General features: G+C 46.7%; 1 protein-coding gene across 11 annotated transcripts in view; it reads right to left on the minus strand.

Moving 5' to 3' along the window:
- Positions 1-21,747, minus strand: part of FHOD3 (formin homology 2 domain containing 3) — a 492,898-nt gene that overhangs the window by 39,115 nt on the left and 432,036 nt on the right. For all 11 annotated transcript variants that reach the window (XM_067699289.1, XM_067699291.1, XM_067699286.1 and 8 more), the window contains 4 exons: positions 15,773-15,931; positions 6,024-6,206; positions 4,247-4,366; positions 3,354-3,515 (listed from right to left, as the gene is read on the minus strand). In XM_067699289.1, coding sequence (XP_067555390.1) covers positions 3,354-3,515; positions 4,247-4,366; positions 6,024-6,206; positions 15,773-15,931 — 624 coding nt within the window. The remainder of the gene's footprint in view (positions 1-3,353; positions 3,516-4,246; positions 4,367-6,023; positions 6,207-15,772; positions 15,932-21,747) is intronic.

Here is a 21,747-nt window from a genome sequence, read left to right on the forward strand (position 1 = left end):
AACCACCATGATCTGAGTCTTCACAGTTACTTCATGGCCTCAGATCCTGTAACTGGCCCCACTTCATGGGGGAGAAACTGTTGCACAGAAAGGTTAAGGAACTTGTGAGAGGCCACACAGCTGGTTAGTGGTAGAGCTGGGATTTGAACCCACATCTCTCTGGCTCCAGAGTCTAAGTTCTCAAAAGTCATGCCTTAAGCCTAGGTTTGTCCCTAAAAAATGCCACCCCAGGGAGAGAGCTGGCCTGGCCTTCTGTTGTGAGAAGGAAGTCCTCACCAGGAAGCCCTCTCCTGAGGACTGCTCCACATGGGCCACCTTCCGTGTGTAGGAGGACATGGAACCGTGCTGTGAGGTAGTCAAGTCTTATCAAGTTAGTCTGGGGTGGAGCGGGCCAACTCAGGGACGAGAGCCAGGGCTGCAGAAGGGATGGGGCAGGGAAAACACACAGTATGAGTAGTCTGGTGCTTTAACAGCAAATTCTTTGACACTCAGCCCTTCAGAACGTAAAGCCTAAAATCCTTCCCCTTGAATGTGAGCCAGCTTTAGTGACCTGGTTCTAACAAATAGAATGTAAAAGCTAGGTCATAAATGGGGAAGAGCTTCTGCCCGGAGCTCCTGTGTGCTCTGTCTCAGACCACATATTTGGGGAAAGGCCATCTGCAAAGTCATGAGGACATTCAAGGAGCCCTGGGAGAGCCCGACCTGGGAAGGAACTGAGTCCTCTCTCTAAGAACTAACAGATGAGTGAGCCACCATGGGAAAAACTTCCCAGCCCCAGTCGAGCCTTCGATGACTGCAGCCTCAGCTGACATGTTGACTGAAACCCCAGGAGAGAACCTGAGACAGAACCACTCATGAAATAATGTTTCCTATTGCCAAAATTCATATGTTGAAGTCCCAACTCCCAGTACCTCAGAATGTGTCCTAATCGGGAAACAGGGTCATTATAGATGTAATTAAGTTAGGATGAGGTTGCAATGGAGTAGGGTGGATCCCGATCCAATATGACTGGTATCCTTATAAGAAGGGGAAATCTGGACATAGACACACAAGGAGAACACCATGTGAAGATGAAGGCAGAGATGGGGGTTATTTCCAGCAAACCACCAGAAGCCAGGAGAGAGACATGGCACAGATTTCTCTCTCAAGAGAAACTGACCTGGCCAACACCTTGATCTCAGACTCCTGGCCTCCAGAACTGGGGAACAAATTATTTCTGTTTTTCTAAGCTCCTAGTTTGTGATACTTTGTTACAATCCTAGGAAACTAATACATTATCCTGAGCCACTAGCTTTTGGAGTGATTTGTCACACAGCTGTAGATAACTAATACATGCGGGTAAAAATGTAAGGAAGAAGAGCCTGCACGGTCACCTGCCTCCACTCCTGGAGCCGTGGGGTCAAGTCAGTGATCACACTTCACTGTCGCTCTCTGAAAGCTAACATAACTTGTCAGCACTCTGCACACACCTGTGAGTCCCCCCCGGCTGCCCCTCTAGGAGCAGCCAGAGCTATGCCCACCTCCACTCATTTCCACCAGCCCCTGGTGGGACAGTTTTCTTCCAGATGCCAAAGTAACCTGCTCTTCGTGGGTTGCAGTGAGGACACCCAAAGTGACACACCAGGGGACGGAATGAATGCAGCTGGGGCTGGGGGTCCTTGAAGCTGATTTTGTACCTGTCTACACATAAGAGCCCCTCAAAGCCCCCAGGAACTTTGGGAGTAAAGGCTAAGAAGTGGTGGTAGATGCCCTCTTGGCGTCCTGTTGTAAGTCACATGGACCTGGGTCAACAGTCATCCTTCGTAATTGCCGAGGTTAATGGGGAGAAGCTACCTGCAGGTCTGGCTTGTGTAGCCAGTCTTTAGGCAAGGAAAGGCCTGATACTGAGGGGGCCCAGGGCAGTCACTGGGGGCCAGCCTGGTGTCAGGGCCCCTAGGCCAGGGCGACTTTCATCAAAAGCAGGCTCCACCCAGCAGAAGGCCCTGGAAAGAACAAAGGACTACTGATTCGTAAAAAGGGAACTGATTCGTTCTGGAAACAGGACCAAATGAAGGGGATCCAGAAGCCCTGTCTCAAGAATTATAGGCAGACTCTATCTCAAGAATTATTACTAATAAACTGTCTTCTGAGAAGGTGCTCATGGGGCACCTAGAAGACCCCCGTTGGGACACTCAGAAGGGCTTTTGGAACACTGAAGTAATATTTCTAGAGACTTCAGAACAGTGCCTGGCACAGAGTACATACAGAGAGAGCGCCTGTGAAACAGAAAAGTCTGTCCACTCTCAGAGCTGCAGGATCGCTGGCCTCGCCTGTTTCTGCCTCAAGGCAGGGCCACCGTCAGGCTGGCTCAGGGCGCCCAGCTCAGTGGACCTGGCAGCTGCTGGCCTGAGACAGGTGAAGGAGGGTCCCAGGCCCCAGGTCCCCACAAGCCAGCTCTGTGGGAGAAGGCAGAGAGAGGGAAAGCTCCCTGAAGGGGAACCTAGCAAAGCCCTTTCCCCCTCTGCCCACCACAGTCTCTCCTATGTTCATCGCTAGATTCCAATGTGTCTCAGAGCTAAACACTGTTCTGCTTTCAGCTCCCCAGACAGGTTGTATTTCTGGGAGTTTCTTCCACACTGACCTGGCCCTACTGAAGCCCATCCCTGTGAGTTCCCTGTTGCTTCCAAGACCCTTACATCTCCCAGTTCTGTTGTGTTTGGGATCCCTCTGGGGTAGTTTGGCCCCAGGGATGCTCCTGCAGCGGGGGCAGCTGGCTATCCAGCTCTTACAACTAAACCATAAGCTCATGAAGATTTTAACTCTGCACTAAGTTTAAGGGTTTGCAGCTGAGGGGCCAATGCTCTACGCTGTTTATAGCCCTATAAAACTGTTCCCTCGGTGTAAGATCATAGGCAGGGCCAATCTGTAGGGGTCAGCGGGCCAGGCGTGCCCTTAGTTTCCTGGCTCCGCACCTCACTGCAGGGTCCTATGGAAGTTTGAGGAGGAGGCCAGCTGCATCTTGTGCACATTTTTGCCCACCTAAAACCAGCTGGGTGATTTCACTGCTCTGGAGAAGCCAGCCTGGTGAGTAACGCAGCTGAACAGGGGACGCCAGGGGTAGGACTGACTGGGATGGCAGGCTTGCTTCACATACCTCAGCAGGAAAGAATCTGACAGAGAACCAGAGATGGGAAAATGATCTCAAAAGTCCATTAGACATGGCACGAGACGAGTTTTATTCACAAACTCTAGAGCAGGGGGTGCAAGCATTACTTGGGCGTTTTAGTTAACAGAGCCTGTGCTCCGCAGAGATGACTGATGCAGAGCCAGCCTCTGGGGACAGGCTCGCCCGCTCTTCCGAGCCCCGGACATACCTTGGCTGACCTGGTGACGGCCCCAATCTCTGAGTACAGATCAGAGCTGTCCGGGAAGTTTTCCACCACCATGGTGCACACATGGTGGAGAAGGGACTGCTTGTGCACGGTGTCTTTGACTTCTGGAACCTTCTCGAGGTAGCTTAACTCAAACGCTTTGGCCTGTTTGGGGAACATTCAATAAAAGACAGGAAGAACAAGTTTCACGCAGGTTCTCAGAAAGGTCCAAATGGTTTCAGAATCAATGCTGTCTTGAAGGAGCCCAATATTCAGTTCCTCTGTGAGCGAAGCATCTCAGGCCACACGCTCCATCATCCTTAGCTGATTCCACACGGACCAGCCACCCTGAGAGCAAAATGAGCCTCCAGCCCTTTCCCACCACGCCCATCAGCCACGGACTATCCCAGGGCTCTGCTCCTAAATCAGGGTGCCGGGATAGGGCGAAGGGGGCGGGGTCTCTGCCATGTAGGTATCTACAACTTCCCTAATTCCTTCCCTGCTGCTTTTCTACTTCCTGGCCGAAGAGAGACCATTAAAACAAACAAAAAGAAGTTTGTTTATAATGTGTATGAGTACAAATATTTAAGTGATAAGCTCAGGGGAAAAAAGGGAAAAAGAAAAAAACAGGGTAGAAGAAAATAGCTCCAAAGTCAATTTTGGGAGGAGCCAAGCTTCACAAGGAATAAAGTGCTTATTTTTCTAAGTTTTCTTATTTATAGCAAGATACAGGCTTGAAAAAATAGGCCCTGATATTTTAAGGACAAAACTTCTAGATTTTCACCAAAAAACACAAAAACTGTTTGTTCAATTGTGCTTTGGAGGACCAGAGGTACGACCTCCACTGGCAAGTGAAGGGCAGGGATTTTGTGAAGAAAGCGATGGGAAAGACTTACATTAGTTCCATTTAGAAAGTTCCCAATGGCTAAGAGAGTAGACAGGATAAAGCCCAAGGTTTTATTGTTCTCCAACTGGTCTATTCCTTCCTTCAGGTCCAAAAGTGGTTCTGCCACTTCCTTTCAATTAAAAAAAAGTTAGAAGAAGGTGATAGAGAGCGTAAATTTTGGTTTTACTTTGTTCTTTTTAATTTTTGTACAAGGTCATTACCAGTGGAGTTCTCCCAGTATAAGGCAATCCCATGTGATGGGCACATGCTCCCAGGTATGGAAAAGAGCAGAAGGGCAGCAGGAGAAAGTCTAGCCCCAAAGTCTCCTCAGTGCAGACCAACTGGGTACCTGTGGCTCACAGGAGCTTGGTTGGGTGACATCTGCTCTGTCATCCCCTGTTCCTGCCCATCTCCCAAGTTCAAGCAGGACCCTCAGGTTATACTCTCCTCCCATTCTCTCTTCTGACCATGGTTGATGTCTATGAAACTCTTCACCTGCAGGTTCCTTCAGCATCGGAACCAGTCTTCCTCTTTGCCTTTCTCCTCCCAGGCAGATGACACTGGAAACTGTGGCCTCATTGTCCCTGGACCCAGGTCTCCTAACCTCCCCTCTAGGCACTCTGTGGCTGGCCACCTCTTGGCCTGGGTTACTTTCTAGAAGGCCATCATCCTCATTACGCCAACGTTCTTCAAAACTCCCACTCTCTCAGGTGTCTAGCCTGCCCTGTGGCCTCATGGCCTCAGTCTCCCCTTCCCTCTGTCTGGTCGTTCTGTAACCACCCCCCACCTCAGCGTCCTCACTGAGGCTCTCCCCAAGCATGGACCCCAAAGCCAGAAGCTTCAGCTGCATTCTCTTCAGCCTCGCTTCTGCTAGGCAGGCCCTCCCAGCCCCTGGCCAAGGCTGACTCGATGACCTGTTTTCTCCCTGAAGTTACCTCACTTTTCTCCAGAAAATCATCTGAACATGCTGACTAGTTCTGCAACCACGTCACCCTAGCAGTTCTAGGCTTCTTCAGCCCTGCCTGATTCTCGAATAGAGTCAAATATAGCAGTTTCCTCCTGAAGCAGCCTTAGCCCACTGCTACCTGCCTGGCCCTCAGAAAGGACCGTGCTCCCTCCTTTGCGGAAAGAGGAAGACCACACATCCTCTCCACTTCCTCTGGGCACTTACTCTCAGTCAAGCTCACCTCCAGCTCACCATCCCTCCCTCCCTTGTCCTCTCCATGGTTCCTTCTTCTCAGCCTGCAAAAAATACTCACCTCTCGCCCATCCGGAGAGGACACCTGCTTCTTCTACTTTCTACTCGGGATGAGTGTTCCCATGCCTTCACTTTCCTTCTACTCTCCTCTCAACCTCTTGCAATCTGTTCATCTCGGATTTTCTACTGTGATACTCTCTCAAAGGGACCCAGTGACCTGCTGGTTGCCACAGTCAATGGCAGTGAGGTGACCATCATCAGCTAGAAGGATTGCAAGTCACTTCCCATATTGTGTCTTTCTGTACTAAATTTTCTACAATGAGCATATAGAGTCAGAAAAACATTTGATAGTTTTGTTTTTTTTTTTAAGCAGTCAAGTATCTGAGGCTGGTGCCAGACAGACACTTTAGAATAAGCCCTCACTGGTAGGCTGCACATCACTCAGTGTAGACATGACCCCATCACGATCAAACCCTCACCCTTCAAACCCTGTCTCAGGAATGATACTTCACTATGTTCACCGGTAAAAAAATGAACATTCTCAACTCTGGGGGCATAGGACTGGCTGCCTCTCTTCCTAAGTGCTTACCTTTTCTGTAGTTTCATAATCCATTTTGAACGCCCAGAGGTGGAGCCGAGCTGAGAGCTCGCTGATGGAGCACAGTGTAAGGAGGAACTGCTCTGCACTGCCCAGGGGCACCTCAGGGTTGGCCAGCTGCGCTTCCTGGATTTTCTGCTTCTCTTCTTCAGTGGGAATCATGGTTAGAATTTTCTGGAAAGATGGAATGATACAGTATATTCTTAGTGATGGACCCCTCGATGTTTCCAAATTCATATGGTAACTTCCCAACCAGGTAGTAGAGATGTTCTGCTGTCAGTGCTCTTATCATATACAGCTGCTATATACCAAATAAACTTTAGAGTGGAAAAGCCCTACGTAGCATCTAAATTTACATTCATTTGTTTTAACATTCTTTCTCTTTCTTTAAATCTCCTGTTCCATAAGCAACTTGCCCTAAATTTCCTGGTCTTGTACATGAAGGACATTCTAGGCAAGAAAGGGATGGGGGTGTGAGAGAAAGGTGAAAGAATAAGACAGAAGATTAGAGAACAGCTCCCCGTTCCCTAAGAAATAGAGTAAAATGTGTGAAGCATATAATCTTCTCACAGATTAATTTAAGAGCTTACAAAAATAAATCATTTACCAAGAGCTCAGACTAACTTTTGTACATGGGCCATATTATAACTTTAATTGTTTTAAATATTTCAAGTATATTTCAAATTTTATATAGAAATGAAAACATCTTAACATCAGGCTCAGCTCAAGTCTGACTGAGGAAAAAATGATGATGGTACTTATAAAGAGCAATACTTACCTACTAATGGAAAGAGTATCACTTTCTGCTTTTATTTGTTTCTGGTAAAAGTCAATTGTGGAAGGCAGAGGGAGCAAACAGGCATCAGAAGGACTCTTATAAGTTCAAATTCCTTAGTGATTACATTTTAAAAGAAGGTAAAAATTCCCATCACGTGACATTTAACATACAACATTACAAAAGAGGAGGTGTCATTATTTTTCTCTCGTTTATCAAATGAGAGTATCAAAGCAAAGAAATACACATTGTGCCATACTTTTTGGTAACTTATGTTAATTCATTAATTCTAAGTGGCTTTGGTTACTGCTCTACAATAGCAACCATCTGGATAAAGTGTGGGAAGGAGTTCCGGTTCTGGGGGAGATAGATAGAGTAAGCAATACTCTGTCTGTCCCACTAAATGCAACTATACACCCTGGACAGCAGGCATGGAGCAGGTACTTGAAGACTTTTAAAAAAAGAAATAGTGGTAGGTGGATTGAGGAAGAAGACCAGAACTGAAAGTTCAACTGAACTGGTAATGAGTTGACCATTTTTCCTCTGGTATTCCCTAGCCTGGGCTCAGGTAGCCCCAAAATCTGGAAGAGGGTATCGGGTGCAGACAGAGAGAACGCCAGGGGAGCCCTCTAGTTCTGACTCGAGGTGTGGGAAAGGGCCTCCTAGCGGTGGCAGCAAGGTTGGCAGGTCCTAAAACTCAGATGAAGTGAACATTCCTCTCCAGTCAGTGGAGCTGTGTTCCCAAGAGATGGGGCAAACCCCTTATGCTTTTCTTTTCTATCTTCTCTCTGCTTGGCCCCAGACATGGGCATAGCAAGTGCATGGTAAAGTGAGGTAACTAAAGACCCAGCTTTCACTGGAGGACTAAAAAGAAAGGCCCCAGAAAACCAGAAAGCAGCGGGGAGGTCATGAAACATGAAGAGCCTGCAAAGCAAGGGCACCAAGCTGTTTAAGAACTTCTGAGCCTCTCCTTGGGCTGTTCATGTGTGAATCTGACCTTCAAAAGCACATTAAAGACTTTGAGACCTGAACTGCTCTTTGAAAACTGAGCTGACGCTGGAACAACAGTCCACAGAAGGTGGGTCAGAATCTGTGGCTTGAACTCCAACAAGTGATGGAACAATTCTTAATTCTTTTTATGAAACCAGAATGACCATGATACAAAAACCAGACAAAGTTAATCTAGTCGAGAAAAGAAAACTACATACCAATACCCTGATGAATCAGATGCAAAAATCCTTAACAAAATATTTTAAAGTATATAAATAAATGCCAATATATTAAGATATATAAATCTATTGCTATATTTCATATAGCAATATATTTTAAAATAGCCACAAGGTTGGTTCAATATGAAAAAAATTAATCAATGCTATTAATCTACCTGATTAACAGTGTGAACAAGAAAATTCACACGGTCATTTCAATTGACTCAAAAAAGTTTTGATAAAATTCAATTTCCATTCATGACAAAAAAATCTCAGCAACCCAGTAATAGAAGGCATTTCCCCCACCTGATAAGATACATTTATAAAAAAAAAACAAACCTACAGCTCATTTCATACTTAATGGTGACAGAGAGAATGCTTTCCCTCTAAGAATGGGAACAAGACAGGGCGTCCACTCTCACCATTCCTATTTAACATTGTGTGGAAATCCTAGCCAGGTATATAAAATTTTAAAAATACATACAGATTGGAAAGGAAAAGATAAAACTCTTCCTATCACAGATGGTGTAATTGTCTACATAGGAAATTTTGAGGAATCTACAAAAAACTTATGAAACAATGAGTTAAACAATGTTGCATAATATAAGGTCAATATACAAAAAAATCCATTTTATTTCTATATATTACTAAGGAGCAATTACAAACTGAAATTTTAAAAAAAATGCTGTTTACGATGAAATACTTAGGTATGAATCTAACAAAGCATGTGTAGGATCTGCATTTGGAAAGTAGAAAATGCTGATGAAAGCAATCTAACCGTCTAAAGACGATCTAAATGAAGAGAGAAGGAACAGTGTTCACAGACTGAAGGACTCAACATAGTCAAGATGTTAGTCTTCCCAAAATTGATGTATAAATTTAACTCAATTCCAATCAAAATACCGTGATTTTTTTTGTGGATATAGACAAGCTGATTCTAAAAATTGTATGGCAAGGCAGAGGACCAAAACAGTCAAACCAAAATAATTTTGAAAAAGAATACCCTTGGAGGAGTCATACCACTTGACTTTAAGATCTACAATAAAGCTGCGGTATTAAGACAGTGTGGCATGGGCTGAATGATAGATACAGTGGGACAAAACGGGGCACCCGGAAATAGACTACACAAATATGGCCCAGTGATTCTGACAAAGGTATGAAGGCAGTTCAGTGGACAAATGGTAGTGTTTTCAACAAATGGTGTTGGATGGACCAACTGGAATCCATATGCAAAAAGTGAACCTCAACTTAAACCTTCCACCTTCTACATAAGTTAACACAAAGGGGATCATAGATCTAAAAGTAAGAAGCAACACTACAAAACTTTTAGAAGGAAACACAGGAGAAAATTTTTGTGACACAGGTTATGCAGTGAACCCCTAGACATGATACAAAAAAAGAATAGGTTGATAAATTAACCTTTATCCAAATTAAACACTTTTTCTCTGTGAAAGACACTGTTAAGAGAATGAAGAGACAAGTTACAGTTCCTCAAAAGATTAAACATAGAGTTATCACATGACCCAGCAATTCCATTTGTATTTACCCTAGAAAAATTAAAACAGTATTCACACAAAAACTTGTACATGCGTATTTGTAGTAGCTTTATTCATAACTGCTATGAAGTGGACCAAGCTAAATATTCTTCAACGGGTGGATATTTATATTTACAAACAGCCAGTGGTACATCCCTACAATGCGAAGATACTCAGCAATAAAAAGGGACCAACTGTAGATACAAACTGCGACTTGGATGAATCTCAGAGGCATCGATCATGCTGAGTGAAAGAAGCCAATCTCAAAAGGTTACTCGCTGTATGATTCCTTGTGTATGACATTCTCGGAAAGACAAAACCATAGTGATGAGAATCAATCAGTCATTAACAGGGGCTAGGGGTGGGTTAAGGGTGTGACTAGAAAGGGACAGCACAAGAGCTTTTTGGGGAGATGGGACTGCTTTGAATTTTGACTACAGTGGTCATTGCATGAATTTATATATGTTTTAAAACTCAATAGACCTGGACCCCCTCCAAAAGTCAACTTTACTCTATATTAATTAAAAAAAAAAAGTCAAAATAAAAGACTGGACACTTGACACCAGAATCAGCAAACATGCAGATATCTACATGATTGTGCCTTAGGATGTATCTGGGTGGGGTAGCAGTTGTCCTAAGCTTCTGAAAGTGTTATCAGGGAGGGCTGTCTCAGGAGTTTATCAGAAGCCAGTGATGACAAACTGTATTGAAGACCTGTTTTGGGCTGTGGTCAGAGTGAGGTCACAGGTGGTGAGCCCTAGATACCTCTTCTTCCAACATCCTCTTCATCACGACCCCAAACACAGATTATGTGGGTGGAATGGAGCACTGGGGAGACGTTCAGTGACGATCCTCCTTGTTCTCCCACAGGCTGATGCTACTGATTCCACCTGTCCACACAGATGGCATTTAAAAAGGACCAAAACAATCCAAGCAGATGTCACTTCTTCCAAAACACCCAGCATTTGAACTCAACTGGTTTTCAAAAGAAAAACTTAAGTAAGAATTTGTATTTTAATTTTCTTAATGCTCAAATTGTTTTAAGCATGTACAAGAATTCCGAAATATAAAGTTGTCAACGCTTTTCCCCCTTCCTCAGAAGGCATTTTCCTGGGATGATTTTTGTTTGCTTTTTTCCTTTGGGAAAGTAATCAAACACTCTTTCGTTTTTCCTTTCTCTAATTTAAACCATTTGTTCACTACTGAAGATTTATGAGGTTACCATCTGCCAGTTTATTTTACTTATTTTTTACACATCACTGACAATAAAAATAGCCGTAAGATGGGGACAGGAGGTCAACGCTACCTCCTATGAGGTGATGGTCCCTTTTTTCCATGAGCAGATGACAAGGGAATGAGCATACCTTTAACTTGCTCTTTACCATGTCAGTAGATTTACTGATGTTTCTGTGATGACCATTTGGCTTCACAAGAAGAAAAACATCAAACAGGCCCATGACATAATAATCTCAGTGTTTTTTTGCTTTCTTCCAGACAGTGTTTCTCCAGCACTGCTTTAACTATGCTTGCTTTTGTATCTGAAAATCATATTTCAGATGAAAATTCATAAGTCTTACTTATTTTTTTTACAGACCCAAATGCTTTGGGGTTTGGCCATCTCATTCACTTGCAGATGAGACCATACTAAGTAATTATCATGTCTTGTGAGTTCTTTTTTTTTTTTACCATCCTTCTTGTAGTATAATTGTTTTACAATGGTGTGTTAGTTTCTGCTTTATAACAAATTGAATCAGCTATACATATACGTGTATCCCCATATCTCCTGAGTTCTGGACAGAACCCTGGCTATGACTCTGGATGAGAATCTAACAGCAGAAAGTTGGAGCCTTTATGCAGGGCTTGGACGCAACTTGCAGTCTCATGAGACAATGGCATTCTCTTCATGCACTTCATCTCAGGGAGGGGCTTTTTTTTTTTTTTAGTTAACTTCTCAAGTTTATTTCTTGATAGTATCTTCTTTCGTTCTTATGATTACTCAAGTGAGGCATGTAAGGCAGAAATTATGCACCAAATTTACAGATGAAGATGCAGTGCCTGAAGCTAGGCTGGATAACCAAGGTAGCGCTGGAGAACCACCCAGGGGCTCCTCTTACTTTCTAGCACCACCTCCATGCTCATGGCGATTCCACAAACTACCAGTGTGGGACATTCTCATTCCTGGCACTGTGGACCCACTGATGGGCTCCTGCACTCAGGCTCATCTGCGCGTGTCCAGCGCTCACTCAGGGACCCGTGGACGGGGTTCCCAACACAAACTGCTTGAGAAGATACTGTAGCTTTGTACAGGTGGCCAAAGGGAAATTCTGTTTCTAGGATGCTGACTGGCCTGGCAGCCAAGCAGGGCCAAGTTAAATGTCGTTTGGGGCCATTCAATTGTGTTACCCTCTGAGTAAACACAGACTCTAAAAATGAGAAAAGCAAGGAGAAAAATGAAAACCCTTCCTACTTCCATCTGTGATACCTCAGCAATGTTTTACTTGGGAAAATACCATTAATAATACTTACAGGTGCCCCCAAACCATATTCTAAAGTTTAATACTCTTATGAAAAACGACTTCCTTAATGAAGTTACTTGCTCCCATGGGTTTTCATGATGAACCAGATACAAAACATGGGGGTGACAAACAGGATGTCAGTGAATACATCCTAATCACGTCCAGGTACACAGAGGTTTCGTTTCGAATGACCCCATTAAGCCGTGGTGCCACGCTACAGGGCCTGCATCCAAGAAGCAGACGGCTTGGCAAAAGGCCATTTGGGCATAAGCTGGAAATCATATTAGTGGAGATCTGTAAGGACGCAACTTACATCTCTTCTCAGTCCTGACTTAACTCTTGAACAACAAGCCTAGACAATAAGCTTTGGGGGAGTAGCTCTGCACTTGGATGAAGACCATCTCTACCCCTTGGGCCCCTGGGATCAGTGGCCAGAGACAGCAGGTAACAGCTGGGAGGGCCTGGGTTCTGTCTTCCCCACAAGGACTGGTTTCTTCTGGATTCTCAGCTACAGCTGACAAGAGTTGAAAATATACACAGTCTCTGGATTTGCCCAGGCAGCTTCAGATGAGGGGTTCTCAATCAGGGTGATTCTGTCCCCAGGGTATACTGATGAAGTCTAAGAGACATTTTTGGTTGTCACCCCTGGATGGGTGCCACCGGCATCTTGTGGGCAGAGGCCAGGGATCCTGAACACCCTATGTTGCACAGGGCAGCTCCCACAACAAAGAACTGTCCAGCCCAGAATGGCAATAGTGCCAGCTGATAAACCTTGCTTTCAAAAAAGGTGTGGTAAAAATGTGTAACTCCATGTCTTGTGACTATATATGAGTTTAGCGAGCACTCATGACACAACAAGCTCTCAGGAAGGGTTAGGCAGTGATTTCCATGGCTGTGTCCTCTCACTGTACCTCATTTCATATGCCAGCTACTCCCAGAGGAAAACCCTAGGCAGCGCTGTGATGCGGACTGCGTTGCCTCATGCATCTTCTCACTCCCCTTCCAGATTCCCTCTTATTCTTTTCGGTGGGTGAGCCCAGGCCCAGACAGCCCACCCAGGCTGGCCGCCACCAGAGCTGGCCTGTGGATTGCACTTCCGGCTCAGGCTCTAGAAATCACATTTTAGCTCGACCTCTTGCTGGCTTGTGAGCTTGGACACAGACAAACGTTGGAACTCACCCTCTTCATCTTTAAGATGAAGAACATAATAGTATGTACCGCGTAAGGGTCTGATGAGCGTCTGTGTGAAGCACCTACCTGGTGTCTGGCCCAAAGGAGGAAACCTAGGAAAGTCAAGTTTAGTGCTGTGCTGCTCCCATATCCGTCATCATTATTGTACCTAACATCATTCCTTCCTGGATTGAAAAACCAGTCAGAAAAGGAAAAAATAATTTGATTCATTCTAAAATCTAACTAACTTATTGTATCTGAAACTCTCCCCACCCAGGGAGACTGACATTTCAGGAAAGAAAAAAGGCAAAACCAAAGGCATCCACCTCTCCTGATGGACTTTCAAGTTCTCATGGCAATAAGGGGAAATATTTTTAAAAGGGGAAGTTGTCATTTTTTCCTTCAATCAAGCTGGCCCTGGCTGCATTTGGAGCCTATGTACGAATCTGAAGCTTTTACAGTCTTTAAAAGATCCTGTGAAGTAAATAGGATGGCCAGAATGTGCGCTAGGGCCTCCTACTCTGTCTGTCCTATGTGAGAGACACTCTGCACTTGGTTCGTCCCGCTTGGCAGCTCCCACCTGCCCAATGCCCTTCTCTCTTGCTGCTCTGTGCGTCCCAGGGTGGAGGTGCCTCACACTGAGGCTGGGCCTGCTCCCTTCTTTCTCGCTGTCTGGCAGCTGCCTCAGTGTCCCTCTCTGTATTTGCCTACTGTCACCTGCTCTCTCCTTTTTACACCCTCCCCGGTGTGCCACGTGCCCTCACTCCCTGGCTCTGCTGACCTGCTGTGCTGCATGGCCTGACTCCAGGGCTCGGGCTCCACCTCCTCTCCAGCCAGAGAGAAGTACCATTTCCCTCATCGTACCTGCTCCTGGCACAGGCTGTGTGTGTGTTTCTCAGGGCAGAGTTGCTTAGGCCTCGTACTGGTTTCCTAGGTTTGCCATAACAAAGCGCCACAAATTCAGGGGTTCCAAACAAAGGAAATTTATTCTGTCACCGTTTGAGAGACTAGAAGTCTAATATCAAGGTGTCGGCAGGACCATGCTCTTTCTGAAGACTCAAGGGAAGAATCTTTCTTTGCCTTGTCCTCGCTTCTGGTAGTTGCCGGCAGTCCTTCATGCTCCTTGGCTTGTAAACGCTTCCCTCCAATTTCTGCCCCCATCATCACACGGTGCTCTGTTCTGTGTGTCTCCCTGTGTATCCTCTGTGTTCCCATGGCATTCCCCTCTCTGTGTCTATGTCCAAACTTCTCTCTTCTTAGAAGGATATCAGCCAGTGGAGTAGGACCCACCCTAATCCAGGATGACTTTATCTTAACTTGATCATGTCTGCAAAGACCCTATTTCCAAATAAGGTCACATTCTGGGGTTCTGGGTAGGCATGGATTTTGACGTTTGTACTCAATCCAGTACAAACCTCTGGAACACGGCTTTTCCTGTGGAGGTCTGTGCTTTCCAAAGCACAAAGTCACGGCTGTCCTCCTGGGTTCAGGCGTCACTTTGCCCCATGGGCCCCATTGCCCCCTACCACACTCAGGGCTGGAGACGCATAGGGCACAGCCCCCCAGGCCCTCCTCACTTTCAACTCTCCCGCCAAAGCCCGCTCTCCCTCCCTGCAGCCAGCCTTCATTGGCTTCCTTCACTCTCGAGGCTTTCAAATAAGACTGGGTATGAAGGAATCTCAGATATGGAGAGCCTTTAAAGGAACCCAGGGCTCTTTGCCAGTAGAAGGATGGGGTGGGTGTCACCCAACGTCACGAAGCAGTGTCTTCAGATCCCCACTCTGACCCAGTGAGCCCCCAGGCCATCCACCCATCTGTAGGAATCTGTGGGCTGAGCCACTGGTTTCACTCACTCTTTCTCTGTTATAAGAACAGGAGATTTAACTTCCTACAGACAGGCACCAGCCCACAGCGAAGGGTGAGCAGGGCCTGGTGGAAGGGCACTGGGCCCTGGCAGAGCAGGGGAGCTGAGGCGCCAGCTGGGCCGCCTGCCAGCCATGTAGTCACAGCCAAGGTACCCAATCTCTCTCCACTTGTGCCACTCAGATGAACAAATGCTGCAGACTCAGTTGGCTTGGGTTTTCCAGCTGATCACATGAAACCCATCTCTACACACCCCGAAGGGTGCCAAGAGAGAAACAAATCCGCTAACACGGAGTGAGCACGTATGGAAAACCCTACTTTTGAGACTGTTCATTAAACGTATTTGGTTTGAAATGATGTGAAAGAAGGCATCCCAGCCCCACCCCCGTGGCGGTTGTCAAATTCTTCCACATCGAGGCAGGTGGAATGTGGTCAGAAGGAAGTTAGTAAATGAACCAGAGAGTGAGGATCTCTGAATTTCCTAGGCAAAGTGGGGCTTCTTTTCCCCCAGAAGTTAAAAAACAAGATGTGAGAATTATTAACATTATTCAGAATCTGGCTGAGACAGAAAAATGGCAAGCCACCCTGTGGAGAAAGTCACACTGGACACAGTAATGTTTACATATGCAACGTATTACAGAACACAAATAACGCTCCACAGAGCTCCCCTTACCTCAATCCCTTCTTTGTTTAAGGCATATTCATCAAAATTCAAAATGGCTATCTTAATCGTTCTTGGAGGGGGCAGTACCGTCAGACCGATATTAATAGCATTGCTCCTCTTGGAATCCAGGACGATGATCTCCTGCTTTTTTCCATCTGCAGCAGTTTTCTTGTGATAAAATAAGGAGAATCCAAGATTAATGCATCATCTTTGGTCCTCTATTAAAAGCAAACTCACAACTTACTTAGACATGAAAACAAATGCCCTCAGTTTAGCTCAGGGAAGGACTGGCTACCTCTCAGCACAGCAGAGATCAGGGATTAGTTCCAAGAGGCCGCCAAGAGCAGGGCAGCAATGGAACTTCGCGAGTCAGACACGTTACAAAATAAAATTGATTTGCCTTCAATTGGGAAAAATGTGATATTTTGCAAGGAAAAAAAAAAACTGTTTTTTTTCCATAGAAGCAGTGGAAACAAAACTCAAACCTCTCAGAGTTCCCTTCCTGCAGGCTGCAAGGTGTCGGAATGTGCCTTGCTTGGCCCTGGAGCGTGTGGTGTGTGCCCAGAGATGGAGAAAGCTGGTCTGCGCACCGAGGAGACGGGAGCCAGAGGGGAATCCGGCATCGCTGGCCGGTCAGCCCTTCTGCATCTCAGGAGCTCCTCTCATCATTCCAACATCCTCCGCCCCGACACCTGAGCACTTCCGCCTCTCCTGCTACACACAGCCATCTGGGCAGCTGCCCAGTGGGTGGGAGAAGAGGAGTGAGGGATAAACTGGCAAAGAGGCCGAAGAGGGGGACCAAGTCCCCACAGAGCCCTGATGTATGTGGCCTCCCTGCTGGCCTGGCATCCTCAGGGCAGTCCCTGCAGCCAGCCCCGGGCTGGCACACGGCCAGAAGCCAGGAAGGTGTGAGGTGCTGAGCCAATGCTCACCTCTGCCCAGAGCTGTGACAAGGCCCCCAGCCTTCCCCTTCAGCTCTCGGGAAGTCAAGGGCGGGTGGCAACTGGGACAGGTGGAGGGGGGTCGGCCAGCAAGCTCCCTGTGCTGCACAGCTTCCCTTGAGGCCACAGGGCTGGGAGGATGATGATTTTGATTCATGAAACAAGCCTGGGGTGACGAGGATGGGTAAGACCCGTCCAGCACAGTGATGGGGTGTGCTCACCGTGTGAGGGACCCAGCTGTGGGGTAACTAACTCACCTGGTGGTGGAGGGGGTTAGGGTCTGGAGAAGCTGCCACCTGAGCTGGACCCTCAAGACTGTCTAGGACTAGCCTGGGGCTGGGAGAGAATATAAGGAGAGAAGTGCCTTTGTCTAGTTCCAGGGAACTGCCAGGGATGAAGCTGGAGGTTTGGAGGCCATATGGGGGAGCTCCATGAATCAGCTGCTCAGAAGCCCCCTGCAGGCAGGTCCCAGCTGAGCAGCTGACAGCTGAGGCCTCAGCCCCTCCTCTGAGGAAGGGAACCAGGCTGGGCCTGGGAGCAGCTGAGCCGCCCAGGGAAGCTGGTCGCTGTAGCACAGGAGGTTGGGAGCTGGCAAGGAAAGACGGCTGCGGCCCCTTAAGTCCTACTGAGCCCTTCCAAACTCAATTGCTAACATTCTATTTTAGGTCCTTAAATATGCATTTGGGAATAAATTACAATTTCTTCATGAAGAAAATAACCGAAAGCATCCCAGCTGTTTGGCCGCCTGGAAGCCGGGAGGAACAATTCCTGTGGGTGTGCTCGTCGGCTTGGAACCGTGAGCTCCCAGGGACATGCGGCATAAATGCACCCTCACTCTGTAGGGCAAGCTTGTCTTTTATATATTTAAGCAAATAAGCTTATCAGGAGCCCCTGAAATTTAGCTGAAATCTACTTTAAAATATTATTTTGTGTACAGAAGGCTAAGAAGGAATGAGAAAAGGTTTGACAAAACGCTGATTACAGGCAATGAAGACAGATGTGATGACTTGCGATGCCCACGTTAGGGTGCGGGGTGTCCACCCCTCCAGGTGCTACAGGGAGCCTGTCCAACATCCATTCCCTCTTCTCTGCTCACCAACAGGGACTTGATTTTTTTCAGGCTGGTAATATGTCAGTGAAATCAGCCACCTCCCTGGACCCTTGGCAGGTAAGGCTGGCAGTTTGGGTTTTTGTTTTCCTGATTAAAAAGAGATAGACCCAGTGAGCCATGCCTTTTGCCTTTCCTTCTTCTTCCTGCCTAGAATGTGGATGTGAGGCTCAGAGAGACAGCAGTGAGACATCTCACGAGCATAAGGAATGAAGCCACATGGACGGCAGCATGGAAGATGGAAGAAGCCTGGGACCTGGCATTGGAGAGGCAACTACCCACAGCCAGGCTCCAGCGCAGGAAGCATTTATGGGAAGGCAGGGGTTCCCTGGGAATCATTAGCCCTTAGCCCCCCATCTATAGAGTCCCCGTCATTCTAGGAGCCTGCAGAGATGACTGAGCAGGCCCAGCCCAACTGCAGCCTTTGTGCAAATGAGAAGAAGATGCCCACCTCCAGGGAGACACAGCCCCATGGCAAACAGCTTGAGAGGGAAGCACCGCTCAGATTTCAGCCCTCCCCCCTCAGCCAGCGTCCACGTGCAGCAAGCAACCCACACAGACTCAGGGGTGGCTCTGAGCCTGAGATGTCCTTGCCCCCATTCTCAGTAGAACTCAGTTCACACCAACGGACACACCCACACCCACACCCCCATAAGTCGGGAAGAAGCAAGCTGCTGGGCATCCTGAGATAACGGGGAAGCTACACGTTTTCAGAGCACTTCCATGGGGAAGCTATCTTAACAAACGACGCTACACGTTTTCAGAGCACTTCCAACCACTTCGCAAAGGAAGGAATGAGAATTAAAGTCATATCTGAAATTGAATTGTTAAATCTCTGGATTTTAGCCAAGAGGTATTTTAAATGCTCTTCTTCATAATTAAAACAGACTCCACTGGATGCTACTGACCCCTCAAGTGCCTTGGCGGCTGTCCTGCCCGACACGAGGGGGGGGTCATGCGGGCTCGTCCAACTCTCTCCTCCCCTCCCACAATGAACTGGAGCAGCGCCTGAAAGAACAAGCCAAAGTTCTCCGTGCCCGGAGGCATGAGTCCTGTCTAGGGATTAGCCATCATCAGTTCTGATCCATTTCAATCATCTTTCAGGGTCAAAGCCCAGACCAGCAAGAGTGACCTTCACTACGTCCTTCACCTGGTCCTGTGTCTGAGTCACCGTCGCCCATCCTCTTCCACAAATCCTCTCGTGCCCCGTCCTTCATTCCTGCCACCTGCACCCTGAGCCTGACCCCTGGTGCCAGCCTCCCAGGGCAGCCCACCACGGACCTCCTGCTTCCAGCCTCTTCTCACCCCCAGCCCAGTCATCCTACTCTTGCTAAGAGTCTTTCTCAGGCACTCATCTCCTTATTGCACTTCTTTGATCAGACAGTCTGTGACTGTCCATTGTTTGAAATGAGAAAAATAGGAAATTGGTCAATGATAGAAAGAGGAGATAAAGCAGATAAGACACAGTGTTCCCTGTAACAGAGGTTAGGAAATGTTAAATGACCCTCTAAAGGCATCTGGAAAGGAAGGGCTAAGATGTGATGGGACAAAGGTGGAACAGGGTTGGGAGGATGACAGGAGGTGATACTTCTGGGCAGGAGATGAGAAAGTTGTTTTGCATTTTACTTGAGCCCAGACACACCCCCGAAAACAACACACAAACAAGGAAACAAAACGCCCAAACCTCCTGAAATATCAGTACAGGGCCTACTTGAAGGAACTGACAACATTTTCTTGAGAGAAAAAGAAAAAGATGTGCATAAATGAGAAACATCATGTTCCTGGATAGGAAGCCTCAGTGTTGTAAGGATGTTCATTATCTCTCATCATGGAATTTATATATAAATAATATATATATTTAAAATGATTCTAATCAAATTCCAACAAGATTTTTTTGGAATTAAAAAATATTCTAGAGTTACTATGAAAGAATATATGTGTAAAAAATCCATAAGTAGAAATATACATAATATCTACCCAATTAGCTCTAAAAAGGTATTATAAAACTGATATAATTCATGTGTAGCACTGGCACTAAACAGCTACAATGATAGAACAGAATAGAATGAAAGTACAGAGAAAGCTCTCATACAGCGATCCATGGCATTCCAACAAGAGCGCAACATCAGTGAGTCTCAATCCATCATGAAAGCCCAATTCTAATATGGAACCAAAGAAAGTAACTTTAAGTCAAAAGACTCAACATGGTAGGTTAACATCATGACAGACTGGATTGACTGACATCTTCCTTCTTTAAAAAAAAAAAAGCCAGCAGAAAGCAAGAACACAGGCTGTGTGGGAATGTCATCGTGGTTGGAGTATGCCACACCCCATGAGACCGCTCTGCTGATTGGCTGTTATCAGCGATGGTCCATGACAGCAAACCCTGAGCAGGAAAAGAGGCTGAGAAGCAATCTCAGTCCTTCAACTGCCTCTTGCTGGTTGGCAGGGTATCTTCCCACATTTATTTATTTTTTGCCTTTCTTTGATATAGATCTCATTTCCTGAGTACCTGTTAGGCTCCTACACCTTGAATGGGGACATTTTTCATGGAGACCAACAAAAATGTGGGGGGCCACGATGCCACCGGCAGCAATGGTCAGTCCTGGGACAACAGGAAATAAGCATTTCTGCCTCAATTCTTTGATAAAAGGTCTATCAGCCAAACCTCTGCCCTCAGTTCTCAAGAATTCACAGGGCAGAAAGGATGCTGAGGGAGGCTCCTGTGGGTGGGGCTTCAGGCACAGGATGCTGGACTAGGGAGCTGCTGGAAGTGAAAATGGGAACAACTGTCTCTGGGGCAAGAGAGTTGCCCCAGCAACAGAGTGGAAGTGAGCAGAGTTGGGGGAACCAGGGTGGGGATGTCTTTGAACGTGAAATTTCCCCACGTACATCCAGAAGTTCTCAAGGTAAAAGAGGAACTTACTTCTTGAAGGGGCAGGAGGCACTCTAGGAAGAGGCCAGGCTCTGATTTGCTTCCAGAAAGCCTAGTGAAGCTGAACTTCTGAGCTGAACGAGGCAGCAACACCCAGAACCTCCTTCAAAACAACAACTATCAGGGAGCCTCCAACCTGCCAACAGTTGCCCTTCCAGAAATACAGTCTCTGGAGAAATGCTTCTGGTTTGCATGGAATGGAGGGCTTCTGTTTGTTTTTGACTTGGCCAAGAAGATTGCAGGGAGTGGGGAGAGGGTGTAACAGCCAAAAGGGTGAGAGACTGAGGTTACCCTCTATAGCAAGAGATGCTGTCAGGGCCAGCAGAGACCTCTTAGAGAGAAGGGCCAGGAAGGAAGTCACCAAGGCAGTTCAGCTCCTTTCTCCCAAGCTGTCCAAGAGGGCTGAGGGTCCAGTTCCAGGAGGCAGAAGTGAGCTCCTCCAGGAGGAAGCTTCAAACAGGCGGTGCCCATGACCACAAGACTTACAGAATTTCTAAGAAGCAAAGAAGAGGTACTCAATTTAAGCAGTGAGTGCTAACTGCCAAGGCTTAGGGGTAAGGGCTGTGACTTTCCTCTGCAGCCCTAGATTCACCTGGTGGTCAGCTCCCTGGGTGGGGGCCGTCTCTCTAGAACCAACCAGCTCCAAGAGGTTGGGCCCTGCAAACTCAGCCACTCCAAGGGGCAGAAAGTCACATACGACAGGAATATTTTTTAGAACGGTTAAACCACCTATTCAGGTCTTCTCAGGGGGACTCCGGGGCAATGCCAATCCTGATACAGAGATGGATGACCACAGGCCTCGCAGGGAGGAGACATGCAAGTCAGGTTTTTGGATAGAACAAAGTATTGCCTCCAAGAACAAGTCTTTTAGAATCTGCAAGTAAAGAGACAAACTTGATTCTGAATGGTTATGGGGTGGGTGACCGCCATGTAAGAGTGACCACAACCTGACAGCATTCAATATCCTGAGGACGAGACCATTACTCCCCCTCGTAATCAT

Source organism: Pseudorca crassidens, chromosome 12 (genome assembly GCF_039906515.1).
Source record: "Pseudorca crassidens isolate mPseCra1 chromosome 12, mPseCra1.hap1, whole genome shotgun sequence".
Taxonomy (NCBI): Eukaryota; Metazoa; Chordata; class Mammalia; order Artiodactyla; family Delphinidae; genus Pseudorca; species Pseudorca crassidens.